The 23,594-nt window shown below is 48.2% G+C and overlaps 7 protein-coding genes across 7 annotated transcripts; 3 read left to right on the top strand and 4 right to left on the bottom strand.

The window, feature by feature from the left end:
* Positions 1-597: 597 nt before the first annotated feature.
* UREG_03902 (DNA repair helicase RAD25) lies at positions 598-3,220 on the bottom strand (the record flags this gene model as incomplete). The annotated part of the gene is made up of 3 exons (XM_002544339.1): positions 598-2,825; positions 3,023-3,142; positions 3,193-3,220. The coding sequence occupies 3 exons, from the start codon at positions 3,218-3,220 to the stop codon at positions 598-600; spliced, it is 2,376 nt and encodes a 791-aa protein (XP_002544385.1).
* A 1,569-nt stretch (positions 3,221-4,789) lies between these two features.
* On the top strand, positions 4,790-6,673 carry UREG_03901 (uncharacterized protein; the record flags this gene model as incomplete). The annotated part of the gene is made up of 2 exons (XM_002544338.1): positions 4,790-4,939; positions 5,147-6,673. 2 exons carry the CDS (start codon positions 4,790-4,792, stop codon positions 6,671-6,673), a joined length of 1,677 nt encoding a protein of 558 aa, XP_002544384.1.
* A 2,881-nt stretch (positions 6,674-9,554) lies between these two features.
* Positions 9,555-10,439, bottom strand: UREG_03900 (uncharacterized protein; the record flags this gene model as incomplete). Its single annotated transcript, XM_002544337.1, has 4 exons — positions 9,555-9,565; positions 9,633-9,912; positions 10,021-10,209; positions 10,287-10,439. The coding sequence occupies 4 exons, from the start codon at positions 10,437-10,439 to the stop codon at positions 9,555-9,557; spliced, it is 633 nt and encodes a 210-aa protein (XP_002544383.1).
* A 522-nt stretch (positions 10,440-10,961) lies between these two features.
* UREG_03899 (uncharacterized protein) lies at positions 10,962-15,185 on the bottom strand (the record flags this gene model as incomplete). Its single annotated transcript, XM_002544336.1, has 13 exons — positions 10,962-11,071; positions 11,128-11,257; positions 11,319-11,633; positions 11,694-12,111; positions 12,176-12,285; positions 12,337-12,944; positions 12,996-13,947; positions 14,007-14,115; positions 14,166-14,355; positions 14,405-14,565; positions 14,622-14,766; positions 14,973-15,096; positions 15,177-15,185. 13 exons carry the CDS (start codon positions 15,183-15,185, stop codon positions 10,962-10,964), a joined length of 3,381 nt encoding a protein of 1,126 aa, XP_002544382.1.
* A 1,197-nt stretch (positions 15,186-16,382) lies between these two features.
* Positions 16,383-17,851, top strand: UREG_03898 (uncharacterized protein; the record flags this gene model as incomplete). Its single annotated transcript, XM_002544335.1, has 3 exons — positions 16,383-16,507; positions 16,568-16,970; positions 17,030-17,851. The coding sequence occupies 3 exons, from the start codon at positions 16,383-16,385 to the stop codon at positions 17,849-17,851; spliced, it is 1,350 nt and encodes a 449-aa protein (XP_002544381.1).
* Positions 17,852-19,272: 1,421 nt separating this feature from the next.
* UREG_03897 (uncharacterized protein) lies at positions 19,273-20,838 on the top strand (the record flags this gene model as incomplete). The annotated part of the gene is made up of 1 exon (XM_002544334.1): positions 19,273-20,838. One exon carries the CDS (start codon positions 19,273-19,275, stop codon positions 20,836-20,838), a length of 1,566 nt encoding a protein of 521 aa, XP_002544380.1.
* Positions 20,839-21,441: 603 nt separating this feature from the next.
* Positions 21,442-23,266, bottom strand: UREG_03896 (uncharacterized protein; the record flags this gene model as incomplete). The annotated part of the gene is made up of 5 exons (XM_002544333.1): positions 21,442-21,988; positions 22,015-22,144; positions 22,332-22,907; positions 22,982-23,055; positions 23,124-23,266. The coding sequence occupies 5 exons, from the start codon at positions 23,264-23,266 to the stop codon at positions 21,442-21,444; spliced, it is 1,470 nt and encodes a 489-aa protein (XP_002544379.1).
* Positions 23,267-23,594: the final 328 nt, after the last annotated feature.

The following is a 23,594-nucleotide window of genomic DNA, read 5'->3' as shown; positions in this document are numbered from 1 at the left end:
AGATGTTGTGTAAAGCTGATTATTGCGAAAAGAGTTGCTCGAAGCAATCGATTGTTCTCAGTAGATGAGTTGTTGGAGTTTGGTTTGGGCTGTCAGTTGAAACACAAAGCTTGACGATTGGTTCTCACTTGGTGCCTCAGGCTTCAGCAAGTTAGCCACAGTGTTGACTACGGAGCAACCTACTTGGTCCTCGCCTCCTGGGTAGAGCTCAATTGCTTCAACAGACAGTAAGTAGTCTTTTATTCTGACTATCCAGATAAAGAAAGCAAGTTATAGGCAGTCTGATATAGAAACGCCTAGAAATTATGGGTTTACCTTTTGAGTCATGGCTTCACGGCTCGACTTTCAATTCTGCCCCCAAATCTCTGATGATGAGCTTGAACATACTTGCTCTGGATGCTTTTCTCATCGACCCTGTATGCATACTCTGTTTGAATGTAAGGAACATAAACAAGGATCATGAAGGTCCATGTATTTCTTTGTGAGTGAATCAGCCCTCAAAATGTATCTATAGGGTTCAATCTAAAAGGTACATGTACTGCATAATAAAAAGGTGTTTTAAGCATATCAAGCTGTAGTATATCAAGGTCGGGACGCCTAATGGCCCTCTTGCAATAACTTTTTCCGCTTTTGCTTTTCTCTTTCGAATTTTCGGAATAGCGGATGGTGGCTTACCTTCTCTTTCAGCTGTTTATTTCTGCTCTTATTAGTCTCAATATAAGCCATGTCTTCGCCACCAGCAAGCCCACTTAGCGTGGCGGCACTGCGCTTCACAGCAGCCTTCTTCGCAGCTTTAGCCCTCGGCCCGCCGGAGCGTTCGCTGAACAAGTCGTCCACTACTTCTTCAACGGCAGCAGATGTCTCATTTTGCAGCATAACCTCTTGTAAAAGCTCACGACGCTCGGCAGCAGTGGAATACGCGAGGCCGTCCATCTTCTCAATATCTTGAAGATGAGTGATGACTTTGAAGGCGTAGCCTTGATCTACCAGGAAAGCCTGACGCTTGGATGAATAAAACATTTCATCCGTATCCTTTGAGACCAAAGAATAAAAGAAAGCATTGAAGCCTTCGTCATTTCTGCGTTTAGCCCGGAGAATGCGTCCTAATCTCTGAGCTTCTTGACGCCGTGAACCATAGTGAGATGAGATCTGGATCAGGCAAGTCGCCTCAGGAAGATCTAAAGAAGTGTCACCGATTTTTGAAAGGAAGATTGTGTTCACTTGGTCGTTGTGTTGGAAGTTTTCCAAAATCCGGAGGCGCTCGTTTTGCGGCGTCCCTCCATAAATGTACGCCTTGTTCAGCTTCAAGGCATACCGTTCCAGAGCGTAGACATTATCAGAAAAGACAATGATCTTATCACCACGGTCCTCGTGAAATTTAATCAGATACTGGCACGCCTGAAATTTCCTTGGGTTCATGATGTATAGGAGAGCAGCCTTCCTCGACTTTTCACGCATGTATTCAGTGTAGAACTCTGTCGTCATTGGACACCAGACCTCTGCGCACTGGACCTTTGCAATGTGTCCTTGTTCGGCAAGCTCCATCCAGTTGGCTTCATAGAGTTTAGGGCCAATAAGGAAGTTAAGATCCTTGATTTTGTCGTCCTCTCGGAGTAATGTGGCTGTCAAGCCAAGTTTCGTCTGCGTTGCAATCGCGGACGTAACCTTCCGGAACATGGATGCTGGAACGACGTGGACTTCGTCCAGGATCATCAAACCCCATTCACGGGATTGCATCCAGTCCATCATCTTCTCGGCATCATGCGATCGCGCGCGAGTCTGTGAGACCATGGAATATGTCGACACGATGATACCGGTGCTCCTCCTGAATCGTTCCTTATTGTCTGAAGTAAAAATAGCGATATCATTAGGGTCAATGTTCGACCATCGTAAAAACTCATTGCGCCATTGAACCACAGACATGGAACTCGTGCAGAGAACGATGGTCCCTTTCTTGATTGTGCAAGCAGCTGTAATTCCAACCAAAGTCTTGCCTGCTCCACAGGGCAAAACGATAATTCCGCTCTTGGCTCGACCGTTTCCGAACATCTTACTCAAGCTTTTTTCTTGGTAGCTTCGGATTTGGGCACTTGGCTTGAGATCAATATCCAAAGTCGGGTTAATCTCGTCATTGCGAAAGTCATACTCTTCTAACGCTGGGCAACCCATGGTCTGGCAACGGGCCTTTACCGCCTCCACACTTGTGTTAGGAATCTCAAAGCTATGAACCTGGGCCTGGTCATCATCATCATCGTCCTCTTCTCTCAACGAAACAAGGATATCATCAGTTTTCGGTGGAGCGCCTGTTCCATCCCCATTTTCAGCAGGTGCTTGGTCAGGATTCTGCTTCACGCCAGCGGCATCTTTTGTTCCGGGAATTACTAAGCCGCCCAGTTTCGGTGCAGCTTGTTGTATAATCCCTTCGGAATTTTCCAGCCTCTGCGACCCGATAACTTTGTCCTGTAAAAGCATTTGTAGCATAGTTGGATCAGAACTCTCAACATAGAATCGGTTATGTTTCAAAACAACTTTAATTTTGCCATAGGATTTTGTAAAATTCACGATGAACTGCTTAATTGTTTCCGGGAGCGGTGTCTTCGACAGTCGATCCAGAAAGTTGATAATATCCGCTGGTAATAGCCCTACGGAAACAGCCGCATAAAGGCTGTTCCCCGTCAATCTATATTCATGAAGATGCGTAGGACGGGAAAGAGGCTCCGCGATCGTGGTAAGAAAATCTTGCGCTTGGGAGGCGAGGGGCGAGAAACTCTCTAGAGTAATCGTTCCCTTCAAGGGTTCGATCCAGAGTGGCCTGTTTGCATGGTCTGGCTTCAGTGGGAGCGACGAGAAATCCTTATAGCCAAAATGAGGATCCTGCTGTTGTATTTGGGTCTTCTTATCACGACTGAAAGTCTGGAGGGAAAACTTCTCCACAACCTCTGTAAAAGAACAAAGTTGCTAGTCAGTGGTATCCATCATAAACAAAAAGTAGCTGGGGTACAAGCTCTACTTTTCAAATTACCACCATCTCCATCAGACTCTTGTACTCCGGAATCTGTATAATCATCGTCGCTGAGGACGCTCCGTGGAGTTGAGCCAGCAGCCGGGGTGCCACGTTTGGAAGCTCTTCCTCCACGCCCGCCTACCTCGAATCAGCAGAGTCACTACATGAAAGCTTTTGGGAAAGCCCACCATCAGCCGCCTTTCTCTTAGGAGGCATGATCAACCAAAGCCTCCTCTAGAGAACTGAAAGCCCCTAGGGTTCAGAGGGCTGCGGGTTCGTCTCAGAAAAGTACGGTGATGGTGAGGTCCGCAAAATCGGCGAGAAGAGCTTGACGATAGCACCCTACGAGGTCGATGAACGACTCAACAGGACTGTGTTGACTGATGGAAGCCAGAGTTGATGAGCGCTTCTGTGATCAAACTGAGGCTCGAAGTTGACGCCTGGCCCGCCAAGCCATGCTTACTCAGCGAACAGGGCGGCCGCCAAGCCCAATCGACGTAATTCATGGCAAAATCTAGATCGTCGGCGACGAAAAGATGCAAAAACGGTCGTGAGAAAATGCGATTGCGCGAAAACTGAGCTTCGACGTGGATCTAGAATTGGAAAACGCACTGCAATTGCCATAATGAATACTGTGAGCACGCCGATACACCCTATATTTTGAATTTGGATAGCTAATCAAGCGATGCCTGTCTAGATCCGGTCTACTTGGTACGCGGTGATTACTCCGGATTCCTTCTTCAAGACATCATCGCTGTGTTACTCTTAGAGGATGGGGCTCTAACAATTATATCAAACAGGGTCGGCTGGGGCTCCCTGTGTGTCGGTACGCAGTTGTTCTCCCTCCCCAGCACCTCGGCGACAAGCCAATGCAAGGCGCGAAAAGTACGAAAAACAAGATGCAGGCTTGCTAACTAGTTTATTTACTCCGCTGAAGCTGGTGCCGGCGCATATTACTTTGCCAAACGCTCCATAAACGCTGACCGACAGTCCCGCCATGAAGCCGCCCAACGAGCGAAGCAAGAAGCCGCCAAAAGGGAGGCTATGGCCAAAACCACGTCCAAGTCCCCGCTACCCGTTCCTCCAACACCTAGCCCCTCGTCAGCAAATGAAACACGGTCAATGGCCAATGAAAGTAAAATAGCCAAGAGCCTATCCGCAAATGCATTTGGTCGGGATGATGTGGGTAGTCCGAGCGAGGAGGTGGGACATGACCCGGCAGCTACAAGACACGAGCCAGAGACAGAAGCACAGCGTGTTGCAGAGAAAGGGAAATACGAAGCTGCTGAAATGTTCCGGTCGCGGAAAGGAGACCGATTCAGCTAAAGCTGCCCTTCGTCCGATCTGCTTTTGCTGCGGGGGCCCTATCATGCTTGGAATAGGATTCCCGTACCAATGTTCAGATATTGTATGTATATAAAATAGCGTATACTATTATAAGAGATAAATCTCCTCATCATAACTAAAAAGGATGCGGGGAGGAAATCACACTGATCAGGGAATTGTACGGAGACATCGTGGAGCTGGTATAGCTTCTTTTTTGCTGATGCCACACAGCAGTATCACTGTACTGCCCTGGAACCTGGAAACGGATACCTTGATCTGTCCCGGAAGAAGAAGACAGCACGTAAGGTCTATAGCTGGTAGAGTCGACACTATCCTCCGGTGCCTGCGATTGGGGCCATCTGGCTTTGTCAGCAACGAGCAACCACAGAGCATCAAAGCAAATGACTTTTCTCAAACTACAAGAGCTTGACATCGGGCACAAAGGGTGGTCGCAACAAGATGACATCCCATCAGCTTGCGATTGCTAAAGCTTCCTTCTCTGCCGGGCTTCTTCGGCCAGACCCTACCTCTGTTCCTCGCGACAGAATCATCGAGTTTCACGATGCGCTTGACACGATGTTGGCGCACTGCTCACCCGCAAACATCCAGGTTTGGAACAATTGAATCCTCAAGCTTAACGAGATAGCTAAATTATGCCTTGTTGGAAATCATTTCTAGACCTGCAAAGTGTGGATTTTGAAAAACATCGTTGAGTCTGCAAACCGTGTAGGAGTCCTGGGGAAATACATCGCCGCGCTTGCGACATCGTTTCCCCAGACGCAGCAGAGCAAGCCCTCTAACTGTGAAGTTCATAAGACATCTTCGAAGCGGAAAAGGTTGCACATCCTTTATCTTCTTAACGACCTTCTCCATCATACCAAATACCACTCCGAGACTGCGCTCTCGTTTGTGACGCTCACGGGTTCCCTCCAACCATGCTTAGTCGAGCTCTTTGCTCTCGCAGCACAATTTGACCGTGAAAAAAACCCGAAGCACTTCCGGCGCCTAACAGAATTGTTGGATATCTGGGAAGAAAATGGCTATTACAGCAGCGGGTATGTCGATAAACTGCGGGAAACGGTGGCGAACCCCGGTCTTCGAGACGCGTTGAGCTCCCAGTCGGCGGGAAATGGCACAGATGCTGAACCTGGGAAACCCCTGCTGCCAAAAGACGTCCCATACATTATCCCAGCTACTCATGGCGACCCGACAGCACCGTATCATGAATTACCTACGGGAAACCTTCTACCGCATATTATTCCCAACTCATCCGTTCCCATCAAGCCTCAATCAGTGAAAGCCCTTCAGCTTGATGCCGGGCCTGCTGAAGAGTCCCTCATCAGGGCTGTAAAGTCCTTGCTCGACGACGTGGATCAAATATACGGTACACGCGGCGCCGATCCAGACACTGTGACTGAGATAGATATTGATGAACTGGGACAAATCATCACACGTGACGCGACAACGGGAGAATTCATTGATGCGGATGCGTATTACGGCTGGTCCCGTTCGTTTTGCCAGAAAATGCAACAAAGGAAAAGCGGGAAATCTCGCAGCAGAAGTTCCAGCCAAAGCCACAGTGATGCTACGGACCGAAGCAGAAGCCGAAGCCGAAGCTACACTCCTATCAAAAGGCGAAGATATAGCGATAGCAGAAGTATCGAAAACGAGAGACGGTCGAGATCGCCAGAATCATCGGATTCTCCGAGATATCGAAGGCGCAACCTCTATTCGCGATCGCCGTCTCATTCTCGATCACCTCCACGGCGAAGACGGCTATCGCACTCGAGATCAGGATCTTATTCTCCTCCGGCAGGCCCTCGACGACCATTTTCACCTCCACGGATTCAACAGAAATCTGCATTTTCAGGTGCCTCGCAGCCGCCACCACCACCTCCTCCTCCACCTGCTCCTTTACAACCCCCGTTCAATATTCCCCAACAATTCAACCCACAGCGGCAACCAAGCGGATCTCCTTCCGCCGGAATGTTCGTTCCGCCTCCAAGGCCTCCGGGTTACCACGGGCCATGGCCACCACCACCCCCGCCTCCACCTCCCGCTTTGCACAATCAGCATGGCTTTTCCGGCGGTACCTCATTCCCACAAGCTATGAACATGAGCTCAAACGTACCTGGATTTAGCCAGCCTTTTATGCCCCCAATGCCCGGCGCGCCATTTGTTCCACCTCCACCACCCCCGGGACAATCACAACAAGGCCATGGGCTCAATCCAGCCCAAGGGCAACATGGTGCATTTCAGTTCCCGCCCACACATCCTGGGCAATCGAGTGGTCAGGGCTATCATGGAGGGAGCGGCGGATGGTCTCGAGGAGCGTGGTCGTAAGTTGTGACCGTGTATAATTAAACGAGCCGCATTTGAATTTACCAATGAATTTCTTGCCTATTATCCACATGATTAATTATCCGTACCGTTGGCTGGCCCTGGTGTAAGTTTATAAAAGAAGTGGTAGTATGGCCCATCTAAAGCAACTCCTAGGTTTCCCCATTGTATAGCTATGGGAAAGAGGTCAAGGTTAAAAGCAAAAGAGCAGATCGCATCGATATTTTGAGACAGTTTAGTAATCGCCTAGATATCTAAGAAAAAACAGTTGAAGCGGAACTGTTTGTGAACATCAGGAAACGTGTTTGGTTAAACAAACGTCAGAAAACGACAGTGGGCGTGGAAGTCATCAGAGGAAAAAGCGCAGGAAAGAGAAATGACAAGACAAATTGTAAAATAATTGGTGCACGTACACTGGCATGCAAGATAGTTATCCCAGATTCCTTTTTGATTGAGCACTGACGGGGGAAAATGTGACCAAGGGGCAATATAGTTTCCAAATATCTTTTGCTTTGATGCTTCTTGGTTGGGGGTTTATGATTTTCAGGTTGTCAAGATCCAAGGCATCTTCTCCTACCCAACGCCTAACGAGGGAGGTATAATTGGAAAGGCATGTTGCGATAAAGCTCGTGTCGGTGGAAAGCCAATTTGCTCAGCTAAGTTCAGAATAGCAGAGACGTCGCTAGAAAACAGGAGAGCACAATGGTAGAAAAGTGAGTAGCCCGCTATGCAAAAGGTTCCATAACACAGTTAAATCGTGGCTCATATAGCACGGAGGTTTGTGGCGCCCTATGCCTGTGCATAAGCGGGTGTACTGTTTGATAGTTCGAGGGAGAGGGAGGGGAGTCGTGAATAAGAAATCCAGACCACTCAGTACCCTTATTGAAGTGTAGGCTCCTCGATCAGTAGCCAGTCAAGCGTCCCAATCCCTCCGACTTTGTTCGTGCTCCTGTGAGCCGCTTCCATTTCGTTGTCTCCGAGGCGTTGAACCGTTTGACTGACTATCGCTGGAGGGTAGCTGGGTGTTCTCCTTCGTGCTAGGTACTGAAGGCCCAGGGCTGATCGGAAGGGCTTCGATTTGTCGCTGCGTGTGCTGATGCATCTCTCGCGAGTACGATGCCAACGGCGACTCCGTACGCATTGACTCACGTGGCATTTCTTCTCCCGAATGTGGCTCCTGCCTAAAATATTGGAATTCAAAATAAGCACTGATCTCATGTTGAGATTGTGTTCAAAGAAGAGTGAAGACAATACCGTGGGTGGTTGTGTATGGCGTCTCGGACCATGGAAGTTACATTGACCGAATAACGAAGGTTAGGTTCCCGAATAGTTTGGCTTCGCAATCCCAGACTGCGAATAAATCGTGACTTAGAACGGAAGAGCCGGAAGGGGGATATCAAAGGGTCAATCGAAGCCGAATTGCTAACATCGTAATATACTCCCTTGAGTACTGAGCCCAGTCCCACAATCTGGCTCGAGCAAAACAAGAACTGGGGAAGCGATGACATAAATCTCGCACCTCCAATGAAAACCCAATGTACATCACAACTGATCCATACCGATCCTAACAGCAGCTAATAGTGCCACCCTGGTGCAGAGATGATCGTCCTTCTCGGAATCCACTAGCAAGCGAGACGTGAAGGCCGCAATGTGGCACACGGCAACAAGGATGATGATATCATGCCCATTATCAAAGTATGAAGGCCCCAGAAAAGACAAAAGGGGGTTAAAGCAAGAAAACAGTCGATCAATTGGGGCTCGCGAGAAATCCGATCACTCAAAACCAGTTTCTCCACATGCGCTTTTGGCAATGGGCTTCCAGGGAACCACTTCTATCTGCAAGAGTATCATGCAGTTGACTTGGCAACAGTTATATGAGGTTACCATGCATGAACCACGTCTGAAAAGGCACGATATGCCTTCGCCCCTTTTCTTTCTTATCTGAGCTATGTCGTCACTCCGCTTCAATGAGACGATCAATGGCTCACGGTTCCATAGACAGTCTGGAAACTCGGCGAATGACAGAACCCAAATGTCAAGAGCTAGTTTGTGGCCCTGCTCCAGATGTGATTTGCAATAAGTTGATCGAATTGAGGGACCTCAAGCAACGGGGTACACTGAAGATGGACCGTGCATTAAGGCCGATCGCAACCTCCTTAGCATAGCTCTTAAAACGCCATAAAGCCCACCATAGGTGGTAGCTGCAGTTTTGCTGCAAAACTGCGGCACGCCACAAGAAGACCTCTCGCGTCAAGTGGCGCTTGACAGCGCTGAGACTCAAGGTTTTGGCCCGGTTGAAGTGATGCCAAGGGCGGGACCTGGCACGGCGTCCAGATGCCAGCCAGGAAACGCCAACAAAGTACTTTGGGCCCTCAGCCAAAGCGACCAAGCATGGTTGTAGCATCTCGCCGCTGAAGTTGAAGATTTCTGGTTGAAGTCGCGAGGTGCCATGACGTCATGATGAGCACGGTCACGTGAATAACAATTCTAGTTCGAGTTAGTTGGCTGAAGACAGAAAGGTAGCGGCATGGATGATGCGCAGGTCTTTAAAGTGAGATTACGAAAAGGCAACACTGTACGGAGTGCACTGAAGGGCAGTTCGATGAATGAAAGATGAAATCTCAGGGCGATCAAATCCAGCCATGGCAATAAGCCCGGCCTGCATTGTTGATCGGCACTCAAGATGCGCTCTTCGGGAACCTTGGAGGGATAATCATCATGTCCATAAGAGGTCTACCATCAATGAATACGGGCCGCCATAAATTATAATAACAAGTCTAGTAAGAACATAGGCGACCAAGGAAGTCGGGGTGACGAACAGTCGAGTTTCACACAGGATCGCAAAACAATCATTATTGCCATTAAACCGATAACAAAATAACCGTTATACATAACCTATTTCAAGAAAGGAAAATTAGTTAGTAAGCTTCATCAAGACATGCGAATCTTTTAGTGCACATACCTTTTCGTGCTCCCTGAAAGAAATATCTAACAATAAAGACCTGCAACCCAGCCATTGAAAGCATCATCAAACCTTCGATCACGCTAAAGTTGAAAATACGCTGCTCTGTGCTCCGGACGGTGCTGAAATTTCGGTTCTCACGAGTGCGGAAATACTTTTGGTTGCGACTAATCGTTGATAGCTGTCCGGAAAGCTTGAAGATCGAGTCCTCCATCGCCGATGCTTGTTCGGCAGGAGCGCCTGGTTTAGAGGGAATCTGGGCTTTTTCTTCGTTCTCGACCTGGTACCAGCAGAAAGATATCAATAAATCAGTAATTGCTCCATTAAGCGAAGGGGACCCAGAATTTTGCTCAGTTAAGGAAGAAGGGGCACATGGAAACAAACTCACCGCAACTTCAAAATCGACCATTTTCTCCGCGAATGTAGACATTCCATTATTGAAGCAAAACCGATACTCTCCCGTGCTCTGCGCCGTGAACACAAAGTCTCCCTGTCGCTCCTTGTGGCCCTCAAGAATGATCTTTTCCCCCGGCCCAACCACCGAGTAGTCAACGTCAAACGATCCGCCAGATTGGACCTAAAACAAACAAACACGTCAGCAATCGATCAATTTTCAGCCGACGAGAACCCAGATTTCAAAAGAACAAAGCATACCGCGAAATAGAATGCAACTTTCGCCGGTGGTGAATCAATCCATTTATAGAAACAGCCCTGCTCGCTGGCTTCCAGCTTGTACGTCAACGCCGTTGCCGAAACCGAGGAGACGGCATAGGCCAAAAGGCCTAATGCAAATGTGTGTAGCTGCATCGCTATATTCTTTGGTGAATTGGGTGCCCCTGAGCTCTCTACCCGTCGATTCAGCGATTTTGCTGAGGCGAGTCGTTCGTAAGCAACGATGTGGCCGCTGTGTTTGGGGTTGGCATGTTTGCATTGTTTGCACTGATGTGAAACGCTCTGGCGAAGAAAAAGGGGCAATACGGAGTATCAATATCAATATAGGAGGCTACACCCACACCCACTTTGAGTGCCCTTTGCCATCTTAGCTTCTGGGTAGGACGTGTGGTCTCTACAGAGTACGAAATATTCCAATGCCCAAAGTTGAAACAAAACGAGGCGCCTTGGTGATCACGCTTTAAGACTGATTTTGACACTGCAAGAATGCGCGTTATGTGCTTATTTCAAAGACTACTTCCATTCACGGCTAAAACCAGCCGCCGGTAAGCTTTCAAGCCAATCCATCACCGTCCAGGCCAAATGCAAGCGCCCAAGTTCAAACTCCGTATAGAAATGACGTAGAAGCAAAATAGCTGAAACAGAGAGAGCAAAAATCTATCGAATGAAGAAGCTCTCGCCACGGTTCCAGAAATTCCGATTCTTATTTACATGATCAAGACCGAGTTGATATTCAGGATCTGTGAACAAATCGGCTAGGACATGATCTAGAACCACGTTATTAGTTTTGATTATCAATAGATATAGATTTGTCACTCCTTACCGTCGTCGAGATACAACGTTTTGGGATATGGACCGCGGGAGACAAGAGCAAACTTGATCTTTTCGAATTGCTTGCCTTTGATACCCGTTCGTTTTGATAACCGCTCCTTGGTGTCTTTGAATGTCTCGCCCTGGTAATGGTAAGTAGGGGGCCAAACATTTGGTATAAAACTAGGCAAGTTTCGCACATACCGGTTTTACCACAAATTTGAAAGGACAACCGTACGGCTTTTGTGGGTCCCTGTCGAAGTTAAACGCATTGATTCTGGATTCGCCTTCTTGCATGTTCAATTCTTCGTCGGGTATCTTTTCGGCGTATAGGCTAACATAACCAGTGATACCAGCAACGCTGTAGCTGTCGTTAAGCTCTCTATAAAATTTGCCGGAATAGGCCTCATAGAGCCGTACATGCCGCATAGTTTCTTCGTCAATATTGGCTTTCTTCTGCAAACCGGCCAGTAAGTCGGAAGCAACGCCATTCTTTGCGATAAGGATTTCATATGTTTGCTGTAAGAGGGTTAGCAGGGAAGCGGTCAAGGACGATTGAAATCAAAATTTCCATGTTACCTCTTTAACAATCCCTTCAAGAAGCCAAGTAACTTTGAAGATTTTCTTCATTTCGTACTCGCTTAGACTCGTTTCCAAGACCTCATAGAAAAGTGCGTCAGACCGATGACCGCCATATCCGTACGTAGAAAATTGACTAGTAAGTATCTGTCCAAGATTCTGAGGCACATTCCGTTTGATAAAAGCTTTTGGCTTTCCACTATTCATGACAACAGGTGCAAATCGCAAATGAGTCGGTTCAACTTTCAAATGCTCGCCTACTTTAGTTGAGAATTGCTCGTAGGTCATTTTCTTGCTAAGTGTCAGGGTGAAGGTCTCTTCGGCGTCAGGATCAATCGGCGCAAATTTAACCGTAATACGGTTCAACAGAAAATCGTAATATTGTTGGACATTCCGATAGATTGCTGTAGGAGGTAGCCTGGTTGTTGATGTCAGTGAAAGCGTAAAGCATCGCAGGACAGAGAGTGTATAATGTTACATACTCAGATTCGTTTATCGACCGTTGGAAACAGATAATGTCACCGTCTTGAATCTCGGATTGCTGGAACGTTTGCTTGGGTTTCATCGCATCGATCATAGAATGCTTGATTTCCTAGCACAAAGATTTAGTCTCTCGCGGGCCACATAAACGAAAGCTTCCTACCTCGAATAAAAGAAACGATGTACCAGGAGGCCATTTCATGGCGTCAAGAATCGTGCTGCTGAGCTCAGAAACCTTTGACTGCTTCCGAACAAAAACATGCTTGACTCCGGTCAACGTTTGGGCGTGGACGTCAAAGTATTTTAAGAAAATTAGAGTAAGAGCATTTGATCCCCGCGTCTCTGGCCAAGTAACTTTTCCATCTGCTCCCGGTTCTCCTATCTCGAGCCAGAGCCGGAAAGGGTTCCCTTTCGTGCCAAAATCATTGAAAGCATGGTCCAGGGACATCTCCAAGTCTTTTAACGGTTGATCCGGTCGTGTAGTCTTATTCTGTCGGTTAACCATTACCCAGAATCTTACTTGGTCTGCGGTCAATCCTTTCTCCTGAGCTACCTGCTTTGCAAAATCCCCTACTGGTGTAGTCCGTAGGATCCGATACATTTCCGGGGCGGCAGGATCCGTGGCCTCCAGATCGAATCCCGTGAGGTCAAAGCCATGGTGATGTTTGAATGTCTCATCAGATATCACTCCAACACTCATGTACAGGTGCTGCTCCTCGCGTTCTTTTTTTCGCCTTGCGAGTTCCGCACGATCCTCGACGATTCGTTTCTCTGAACTAAGGGTTAGCTCTTGTAATCGAAAAATGAACTATCAATTCCTACCAAGGTGAGCGGGGATATCTTCTTTCATAACTTCGACTAGTATCTCGTCTACTCGCGACTTGCGAAGGTATACCAGCATGTAGGCGTTCATTGATCGTTTTGTCGAATATGTCCTCGAAAATGGTTGGCGCATCCCAATGTTTCCGTTGGGAAGAACCCCGTACTCTCCACCAAAATTCTCTTCGAGAGTCTCCTTCATAGTCGCCCTAACGACTTTGTCATCGTCGAACCTGTAAAAATGACCATCCTTTGTCGGCCTCAAAAAGCCATAATAATGGCCAGCATTTGAATCACCAGCATGGACAAGGACACCGTATAGTTGATATATCCACGGCTCTGACTTGTCTGCATTCTCGGATAGGTAAGGGGAAGCATCAAACTCCTCTGGAAATTCGTACCGATCATTAACTTTCATCATTGCATCACGATTGATGTCGTATTCAAATCGCTTTAGATGAAGATGCAGAACGGGAGGGAAGGTCTCAAATATGACTCCTTTCTTAGCGTCCTGTAACCCATAAGGCGGGCCCGCATCGTACTTGTTCTCCCCTTCCAGCGTCTCCACCTGAACGTAATCTTTGAAACTATCATCAAGGGTCTTATTACCGCGAACGTTAAGTTGGATATCCCAGAAATCTTCTATTCGTGACGATTCGTAATCAACGTTAATGCATGATATGTACGTTTTCGTTTTGCCGACAAAGAGCTCCGGAAGTGCCTTTTCTGCTGGGGTGCCTTTCATTTTCTCCTCTAAACGTTCCATTAATTTTCGACACAATTCCTGGACATCTTGTTGCTCAAAGATTTGCTTTGATTCCCATCCGAAGGAGGACGTCAATTCTTGCGTCGACACTGGGCAATCGCTCGTCTGGAGGGAATAGAACAATCGCTGCAGCGTCCAGGCGCTGTTTGATCTGTTCGCATCTTCTTCGGTGGGAATCTGGTATACGGCCTGAGGTTTTAGATTAGCTATTGCCACCAGAACTTACGAAGTCAGATTTGTGTACATACCTTTCGAAAGGCGTTAGTAAAATAGAGGGACTGTATGAGAGAATTCAAATAGCATGTGGCTCCTTGGTTCTTAAGGCCAACCATGCCAGTTTCTTTTTTAGAATCGTAGCTATCTTTTAATCAGCATTAAGTTAGGGAAAGGCAAAGATTTTCACCCACTCTCTGAAGCTGTGCCATAGCACGCCTGTAGGATCTTTTACAATTCGGATATAAACTGTAAGTGACGCTTGCTCATTCTCTACCAGCGGGGAGCCCTGCTCGTCAAAAGGGCCTTGGAATAACTTGCGGAGCTCACAAAACCTTGTGAAACCCCAATCTCCGTCGCTCGCGTTGAATCGATGTGTCGCAACTTTTTCGAGGTCAGAATATGCGCGCCGCAACGACGGGTTGAGACATACCATGTGAGACGTAGATCGAAGGATTATTCTTGTTCCATAGGACCAGCGCGAACTGGGCGCAACTGTACCAGTTTTCAGGAGGCCCGTCTTCGTAACCATGTTCAAGGTAGAACGATGCATATTCGGGGACTTGATTTCCGAAGGGGAAGAATAACACTCTCCTGGTCGATGTTAGGCGCAGGTCAGCCACACGCAGTTTCGATTTCCAACGACGTACCAAGGAGACCCTCCACACTCAAAGATTGGGCCACGTTCCTTTCGCGACAGCTTCGTCCAGTTCTCGATATTCCATGTGTGGTGTCCCTGTGCGACTATTTCCAAATCGGGGAGTTCAGGAAGGACTCTGGCCATCATCGAATCATCTGTTTGTGGAATCCAGTTAGACGCAAACGTAAGAAAACGGCTGGAACCCCGCCGCAGAACCCCGATCAGGCGCGAAACCGCAGCAGGGGCCATAGTACGCCATGCTCTCCAGTAAATCATCCAGTGTTCCAGCATTATCACAACTGAGATTGTTGAGGAATGGAGACTGAGGCCAGATATGGAGAAAGGAAGAAGGATGGCATACAATCATCGGCGAGAGGTTCAGGTTCCGGCTCGCTCGGCGAACCTGACGGCGAAACAAGAACGACATCAGTCTGGTCATTGTTATATTGGTCATATTCATCCACCACCATCCCGTTCTCCTCTAGCTGTTCCGGAACACTCCTGGTCAGCAAGGAAAGCTCTTATAGATTCACATTGCACAGAAGCCGACTCTAAGCAAACTCACATTGTCCATGGGTACGGGCTGTGTTCTGGCAAGGCTTCAAAATCGATATTCAGGTCAGGAAAAAAAAAGGCGAGACAACTTTAAAAAAGAGTCAACATAAAGGGTACAAGGGCGGGTTGAGAACTTGGTTGTTTGCTTGTGGAACAATGTTGCAGTTGCTGCTCTTGATGCAGACTGCTGTTTTGCACCTTTGTCTGCAAGCAAGCAGTGGATCGATAATGCAGTGGAGGCTGGAAGGACAGAGTAAGCAGTGGGATATATACAGAAAGAAGAAGCCGATAGTTTGAGCATCAGGAATGACAGCTGCTGTCCGCCAGTACAAAATTCAATATCAACCTGCACATAACGTAATCAGAGTGACCCCGAAGATGCCCCGCTGTGCACACACGCCAAACCGCAGCTGGAGAAGCCGCCATTCACTCCAGGATGCTTACTGCCACGGACACCACGGCTATGCTCACCCTCACAGCCTGCTCCGCCGCACATGTGAAAGAGGAATTGCGCCAGCACCAACGCCGTGGGCAGCGAGCTTGTTGGTGGTTGGAGACAGCAAGCAAACTACAGAGCGGTTCCAGGGCCATTGAGTAGGCAATGACTTGGTCTTGATCATTTCTGGGATTTTTGGCACAGGAGCTATGGACGAGTTCGCCTACAGATGAGCGCATGCTCTGGCCAAGGATGAAGATCGAGAACCAGAATGGCTGGTCTTCCATTCGAAGTGGAAAAAGCAATTCCCTTTGCCAACACCAGGCTGCCATTTGGACAGGGGTAGGGTGCCATTAACAAGCTGGGCTAATGGGGAACTGAAGAAATGCGGCACACCACCTTTGGGAACTAGTTAGGGAGCTTGGACACTGTATTCTGTAAAGTTGCTGAGAATTGAATATCACACTGTGTGTGAAAACACTCTGTGCAGATAGATAACCAGCTGCCATCTGTGAAGTGAAGATCATCTGTCTGGTCTGTGAGGGGCTGCTTGAGCCTGAGAGCCGAAGTGGCGAGTTTCACCGCCTGAGGATGGACGGACAACCACACTTCCAGCTTCACCTCCAAGCTTGACTCACACCACCCTGACCTGTGAACTCCCCACCCGCAGTCATGATCTAACACTGTTAGGATGCAGCATACAGCCCTTCTGCCTGGACACTTCTGTCTTGCCTTTTTGTTTGGGAACGGTGTGACTGCATGCGTGCATGGCAGGGCAGCATGTTCCACAGCAAACTCGGTCGATGCTGTCAAGGCATCCGGCTGAGACGTCGCCCGCCCGCAAGGCCGTTTTCTTTGGAGTTGAATAAACCTCCACCCTGGCGGCCAGGCTCGGTTCTCGATGAGTACGTTCTTTGCGCTGAAATCCCCACTGGCTGTGTGTCAACTGCTAACAGTCGACGCAGATGGGTGGAGCGAGACGTGAGACCAATAAGTCTTCGACAATTGACCTTCTTCGGTCGTACCTTGACGGAAAATCGACTGATAAGCTCCGCGAATTATGTCCGTACGGAGCTTCCTACGAGATTGGCGCATCGGCTCCGCGATATGCAAAGACTTCCATACGTCGTGGTCACCAACCCGCACCTATCACATGTCTACGAGCTTTACTACAAAGCCTTTGAACGGTTTCGCAGTATTCCGGAGATTCGAACACTGGAAGACAATGACCGCTATTGCGACATGCTACGGAAGACGCTCAAAGAGCATTTGACCGTGATTCCCAATCTCGCTATGGGCGTGATTGAATGTCAGGAGCTGGTCAAACCGGACCATATGGATCAGTTTATGAATACTATGCTGCGTGCGGTATGGCTAACAATTGATATACTCAAGAAGCTATCCATTTTAACGTTAATTGGGCGCAGAGAATCTCTCGACGTGTTATTGCCGAACAACATCTCGCGCTCACCGATACCTTCAACTCCCCATGGCATTTCCCTGAATCAAATTCGCGCACAGACCTGAATGCCGATTTTGTTGGAGAGGTGTTCTTGAAGTGCAACGCCAAGAACGTGGTCGAACGATGCGGTAAGTTGGCGCAAGACCTGTTGCGGCCTACACTTGAGTCTGGCCAAAAGATCCCGGAGATCACAGTGCAGGGCCACCTGGATGCCATTTTCCCATATATTCTCGGCCACCTGGAATACATTATTGGCGAAATCCTTCGGAATTCTATCCAAGCGGTCACAGAAAAATACAAAAACTGCGCCGGAAACCCACCGCCGATTGACGTTCTCATCTGCGAAGCTCCACAACACGTCATCATTCGCGTTTCTGATCAAGGTGGAGGTATTCCACGAGATATCTTGCCCTATCTATGGTCCTTCTGCAAAGGGCCCCGAACAGAGGCACGCCTCCACAACCTTGGCAAAGTCCCTACTCTCGCAGCAACCATGCAAGAACTAAAGGTATCCGGCTTTTCGCAGCCAAGCAATAAACCAGAAGCTGAAAATGCAGCAAGAGAGCACCCCTACCATGAAAGTTCACTTTCGTCTCTTAGTTCAAGGCCGCCTAATTTACGCCTAGGCATGGGCTTGCCAATGAGCCGGGTATATGCAGAGTATTGGGCGGGAAATCTGGAGGTTCACAGCCTTGAAGGGTACGGGGTGGATGCATTTCTCCAAATATCAAAGTTGGGGAATAAGAATGAACAAGTAACTACGAGGGCATCAATCGATGCCGTCTAATTTTTCCAATGCTTTGGGATGATATTATCTCCTCGCGTTCTTCCACGACTCTCAGTATACCGGGCATGACTTGGCGAGCCTATCTATTCAATATCGGACTTGTGTGCTCCTACCGTTTAACTAGCACTTATTCCCAGCTTGAACTCCATCGCCACCTTTTTGGGACATAGACCTAGAGCAATAATTACAAAGTATTTATTCCAGATCTGCTCTCTTGAACGCCCTCATGTACCAAGCGTACGTGGTCGAACGAACTTCTTAATCTTCGTGGAAGACCGGTTCGCACTGCCATTGCCGGTCCATGATTCCTACCCTATATCCCAACCATCGAGTCCCCCTATTGTGCTTTCCTCGTCATTAGGTCACTATTAACAGCATCGTCCAACATGCTAAACTCTCGCCACAACTCTCGGGACGTATCGTCGAATGGCTAATATATATATATATATTATATATTGTACACCGGCATCAACAAACCTGCACCTATTACATAAAGTTTGCCTTAGTTAAAAGCCCGCGTCTAAAGACATGAGTTGCACACCTCAGCCTAAACCCAGTATGGCTGTGTCCGAGAGAATCCCTATTCCGACTGGAGACGTACACCGGCGTCCAATTCAGACAGTTGGTTCGCCTTTTATTCGTTGCGCTGCGGGCTTTATGACTGATTCTTTACAGTCTATTGCTTGCGATGACAATGCTACAACAGAGCCTGCTAGAAAGTCAGACAAATTAACGCGGGAGTCTATTTTCGGCCCGGTTTCAAACATCCAGGTTAGCATACTCTGGTTTTATCGATTGATATCTTTCAGGTTCCTGGTTGTTGATATTCATAGGCCACCTTTCGCAATGATAGCCCAGGCTGCGACGACATGAGCCCTTTTTTCAGTGAACGCATACCTAAGAAAGCCTATCTTTTAGTTGGAAACTCGTTTCCCAGCTTCAGCTCCCTGGCTGATATATATTCTCCGCAAATCTATCAGTATAATAATGGTGGTTTCGCTCCGCCCGACATGCTAGCTCTTCGGAGGGCGCCGCGAGTGGAGCATCTTGATATCACTAAGGCCTGGTTAGGCCTTACAACGGACCAAGCGGATGAAATCTTATTCTGGGAGAAGCATTTCCGGACGGCACTCATACACTTATTGCACGAAGAGATTCGCTATGTGGACAAATTCACTCTCGAAAGACCTCCAGACATGGAGACGAGCTTACGAGAAAAGCAGCCAAAGCTTTTCCATGTAGCCATCAGGTTGGCAGATGTGGTACTGGCAACCAAGCATCTTTGTAAACAGTGCCATAATCCTTTCAATTGGTTTGCTTCTACTGGGCATATGTCCGATCTATTGGGGGAGCTCATTCGACTTCATGACTGTTTTATTCAAACTGGATCCGACCCCGGAGAGCTCCGTATTGGGTTCAAAATGCCAACCCAACTAAAGCATTCAATTCAGACTGACGAACACCCAGTGGAAGCAATCTGGAACCCTGACAAAATAACATTCGAACCATTCGACCACCCTGTTATCGAGGGGGACGAACTTCAATTGGTCCCACGATACCTTGCGCCATCCCGCAGCTGTTCTGCCCTTATAAGCGAGCGACATCAACATATCCATTTTTCAACGGCGGCGTCCTGGCTTCATTGGAATCCCGAGACTGGCAGCTTTTCAGGTATCGTGCCGTTCGTTTCTGATGTTACAGAGCGTAACCTGCACCCAAACGCCGACCCATTTGAATTTGCGGAAGACAGGGGTCCTACCTGCTACATACTTCATTTTACAGTCAAAGCCACCCTCACTCAATGTTTTACCGCCCAAGCGCGTTTCAAGCAGACAATCAGAGTTAGAGTTGCAATCAATGTTTCTAAAAGGGCTCATATCATGGAGTTGGATAACTCAGCGTCTTCTAGCCTCAATGAAGTTCCAAGTCGTGGGCTATCGGATTTTTCAGATTCCAGTGAAGCGGACGGGGAGCAATCGACTCAGTATGGAAGAGTTCCGGACTTTCCTGCTACAAAACCGGAGGATGGGAAGACTTCACCGGGGAATTGCGACGGCTCTTCCACAGAACCGAGCGACAAGATGAGCCACGTTGCTCAATCAAAGCCGGCCCTGCAGCCGGCAAGGCCTTCAGAAATTTTGAGACCTACGGGGGATTGTGTCTGCCGCTCTCCACCGGTGGTTAAGGACAGCTGCTCGTTGTTTAGCGGTATATATTGTTCGGAAACTAATGTTGAAGGGAGAAATGAAACATTCATGTCCACTTACGAGTGGCCTTCAGCGCCCCTATCTCACTCGTTCTATACTGGCTTTCCTTTTACAGAGTTCCTCCCGTGGGGGATTGCGGCTAGTGGCCTGAATTCGAAACAGAATAATTCCTCGAAGATAGACTCAACATTCTTGGACAAAGTTAAGCAAGTGCGGAACGATGACCATTCTTTACCAGAGCCCGTGGTCACTGAACAAGTGCAAAAGCAACTCTATACTCCCGTTTTATTTGAGGGAGGACGTAATCGGGCGGACAGTGGTGTGAGCTTTGTCCCGGATGCTGGGTGGAGCCCATATTCTTATGTCGAGGGCGACTCTCCGCTTGAGTTAGACAGCGTTGATGGCTCTAATAGTCCCGTTTACAGGAGAAAACGGGACGAGCTTTCGCGAGCGGGAGATTATGCCATAATATCACATGGTCTTTTGACGCCGCCGATATCAGAACAGGGCATTCGGCGTAAGGAGAGTAAAGAACCATGGGAGGGATATCCTTGGCTAATCGGCCGTGAAGAACGAGCTTCATTTGTACAGATGCTGAGAAACAAGTCCAAACAGGAGCTCGAGTCTTTTAATGCGGATGATGAAAGCTTTTTTGTTTCATGCTTCGCCGATTCATTGGATAGCGGGAGCATTTTTGAGGATGATGACGACTATGGGTCAGACTATACCATCGAGGAGCACGGGCATCCAAGACCGGAATGCTGCCATTCTAGTGCATGATTTCGTATTATCATTTCCTAGCCCTCGCAGCTGTGGTGAAGCGTTATCACTATCATTGTCAACTTTCCTGTATCAGACACTACTTCAAGATTGGAACGTATGTATGTATATACGTACTTTCGTTTACTTTTTGCATGAGAATTAGTTCCAGAAGATATTCCCATGTCCCCTACATTCAGTGACCTGAATCTCGGCTTCCTGTCGCCGGATGGTGGCTTCCTCCATCCAACACCGTCACACCAGAGAAAGGCCGATCGTTGCTCGGAGCCAACACTCAACTTAGGATTCTTCCCTATCTTTTGCTTTCTTCGCTACTATCGTTTTTTCGTCGGCACAACGTTCGTTTATCAGTATACGTTATTTTCTTATCATTGGCCTCCAGAAAGTAACTTGCGGCCTTGTCGATATTCAGCCCAACTTTACGTATTCTCAAGCCGATTCGTGCGCTTCTGGATTACGAAAATGTCTGAATACTGTGCTACCGTCATTCTCATCATCTCGACTCTGCTGCGTATGTCCTGAGTATTCAACTGGGAAGCTTATCGGTGATTTAACGCTCGATACTTAGTTCCCCCGATCGGCGTGTTCTTCGTCAGTGGCTGCTCAGCGGATCTTCTGATCAATATAACATTGACCTTGCTCGGGTATGCCATGCATTTTCGCAGGAGAGGCTATGATTTTTCTGATACTGAAGCTCGTTGCAGATATTTCCCCGGTCACATCCACGCTTTTTACTGCGAATATGTGTACTATGACCGTCGAGCAAGAGGCCATGCCGGCCGTCTCGTCACCAAACCGGCTCCGGGAATATTCTCGAGACGCATCCAGAATGGCGGCGATGTCACGAGGGAACACTCCCATCCCCCCCCTCAAGCCCCTCCTGCTGGAGCAAATCGCCCTAATACCCCAGTGCAGAATAAAAGTCGGCCGGCGGCGAATGTTTAGAGAGAGAGAGATTCGAATTTCGGTTTGAGAACGGGTGTTCCTAAGTTGTTGCGGGAGACGGATGTCAAAATAATGCTGCCTATTATCGGATGTCCTGTTGTCCGTATCGAACGCTGTTGAAAGTTTGATATTGCACTCAAGCCCGCTCCCTTGACCTAAAAGTTGACTCCCACCTATACGGATCGGGTTCGATGATTCGACTGCCCTATTTATACTTGTCAGCAACCTCACATAGTGACGATATCGAAACGTCGGCATAGGCCCTCGATACTGGGCTCTACAGGGCCACAAACGATCATTCTCCACACTCTTGAGCTCTTCTCTAGTTCACTAGGCATGGGGTAGCATAACCTTGGTGGCGCTGTCAAGGGCTTGGTTTAGATATGTATCTACGTGTACATACGCCGACCTCGTAGTGCTTATTAGGTGTCTTAATGCTGCTGACAGCTCATTGAGAACGATGAAACCCCTCAAGTATCCCATTATTCGGTTACATGGTGAATCTATAGAAAGTAAAATCGAGTTATAAGCAATCGACTACGACGAACTGGAACCAGTCCCTTGAGGGGATGCCTTTACTTTGCCTTTTAACTCAGGGAAATCGAAGGGTTTACTTCTGCCCGCCCGTGGACGTGGAATGAAGATTTTCCCGAAAATTCCACCAAGGTTAGTTTCAATATTTGTCCCTGAACTCCACTGCAGTGCACCAATCCATGGCTGAACGTTCCATCCCACTATTAGCGTGGCATTTTGCCTTTCAGCAATAGCTCCTGAGATATCAGTGATCTGATACTTGGGCTTTTGATTGCGTAGCCTGATTTTGCCAGGGACCTTTTCATCTTTCTTTGTGTTATTGCTACTGCTATTCGAATTACGGCGCTTCTTAGTAGCGCTGGCGGAGGAGGAGGAGGGCAATAGACGAGATTTCAGCGAGGAGAAAGAGTATGGAGAAACGCGTGCGGGGATGATGGTGTCCCAGATGATGGATTCGGTGGTGGTCGTGAGGTTTTTGGTAGAGGAAGATGAGGAGGACGAGGAGCTGCTCGTAGAGGTAGCGGAGGGGTAAGACGCCAGGACGTAGACGAAAAGTTGCTTGGTGTTCCAGTTGAAAAGCGATGAGAGGTCTGAAATGGGCCACGAGTTAGCGCTGGCTCGCTGGGCGGAGGGAGGAAGGCTGGCGTTAGGGGAAAAATCTTACCGGCGTCTAGATTGAATCTAATCTGGGCATATTCTTCTCGTTTTACGGAGTAATAGTGCGGGCGGCCTTTGATACTGTTCGAAAAAAGGGTCGTTAACTCGGAAGAAGCATTCCGGTCGCGAATCGCAGGAAGATATCTTACACTTTGATATTTGACAGCTCGATATTCGTGACCGGCTCAGCGGGGTGTAGCACCACAGAAAGCGACGTTAGTAGCCCCAGCACCAGGGCGACAGTGGTGAAGAAGCCGAACACGCCTTGGAAGCGATTGAGCGCTGAATGCATTATGCCAAAAAGAAAAACAAAAAGAAGAACACCAAGTCAACAGCAAAAAAACAATTGGAATTTTAGAGAGACGAGGAAGAAAGCAGCGCTTGTATTCTGCTGTTTTCTTTTGTGACTTCCGAGGGGATTGCGCTGCTTGTGCTTCCTCGCTGTTGATGCTGAAGCTGGTGTTGGCACTCTGGCCAGATTGATAAGACAAGCTTTGGAGCCCAGGGCCGGCCTTGGCGCCCGCTCCGCCCTCGAGGGGAGGAAGCCAGGGAGGAACACGAAGCTGAGGAGGAGCGGGATGCTAATCCATGCGGTTCAATAGATAGAGGTATATATACAA

The sequence above is a fragment of the Uncinocarpus reesii genome, genomic scaffold (assembly GCF_000003515.1).
Source record: "Uncinocarpus reesii 1704 scaffold_2 genomic scaffold, whole genome shotgun sequence".
Classification (NCBI taxonomy): Eukaryota; Fungi; Ascomycota; class Eurotiomycetes; order Onygenales; family Onygenaceae; genus Uncinocarpus; species Uncinocarpus reesii.
This window is presented reverse-complemented; position numbering and strand designations above follow the sequence as displayed.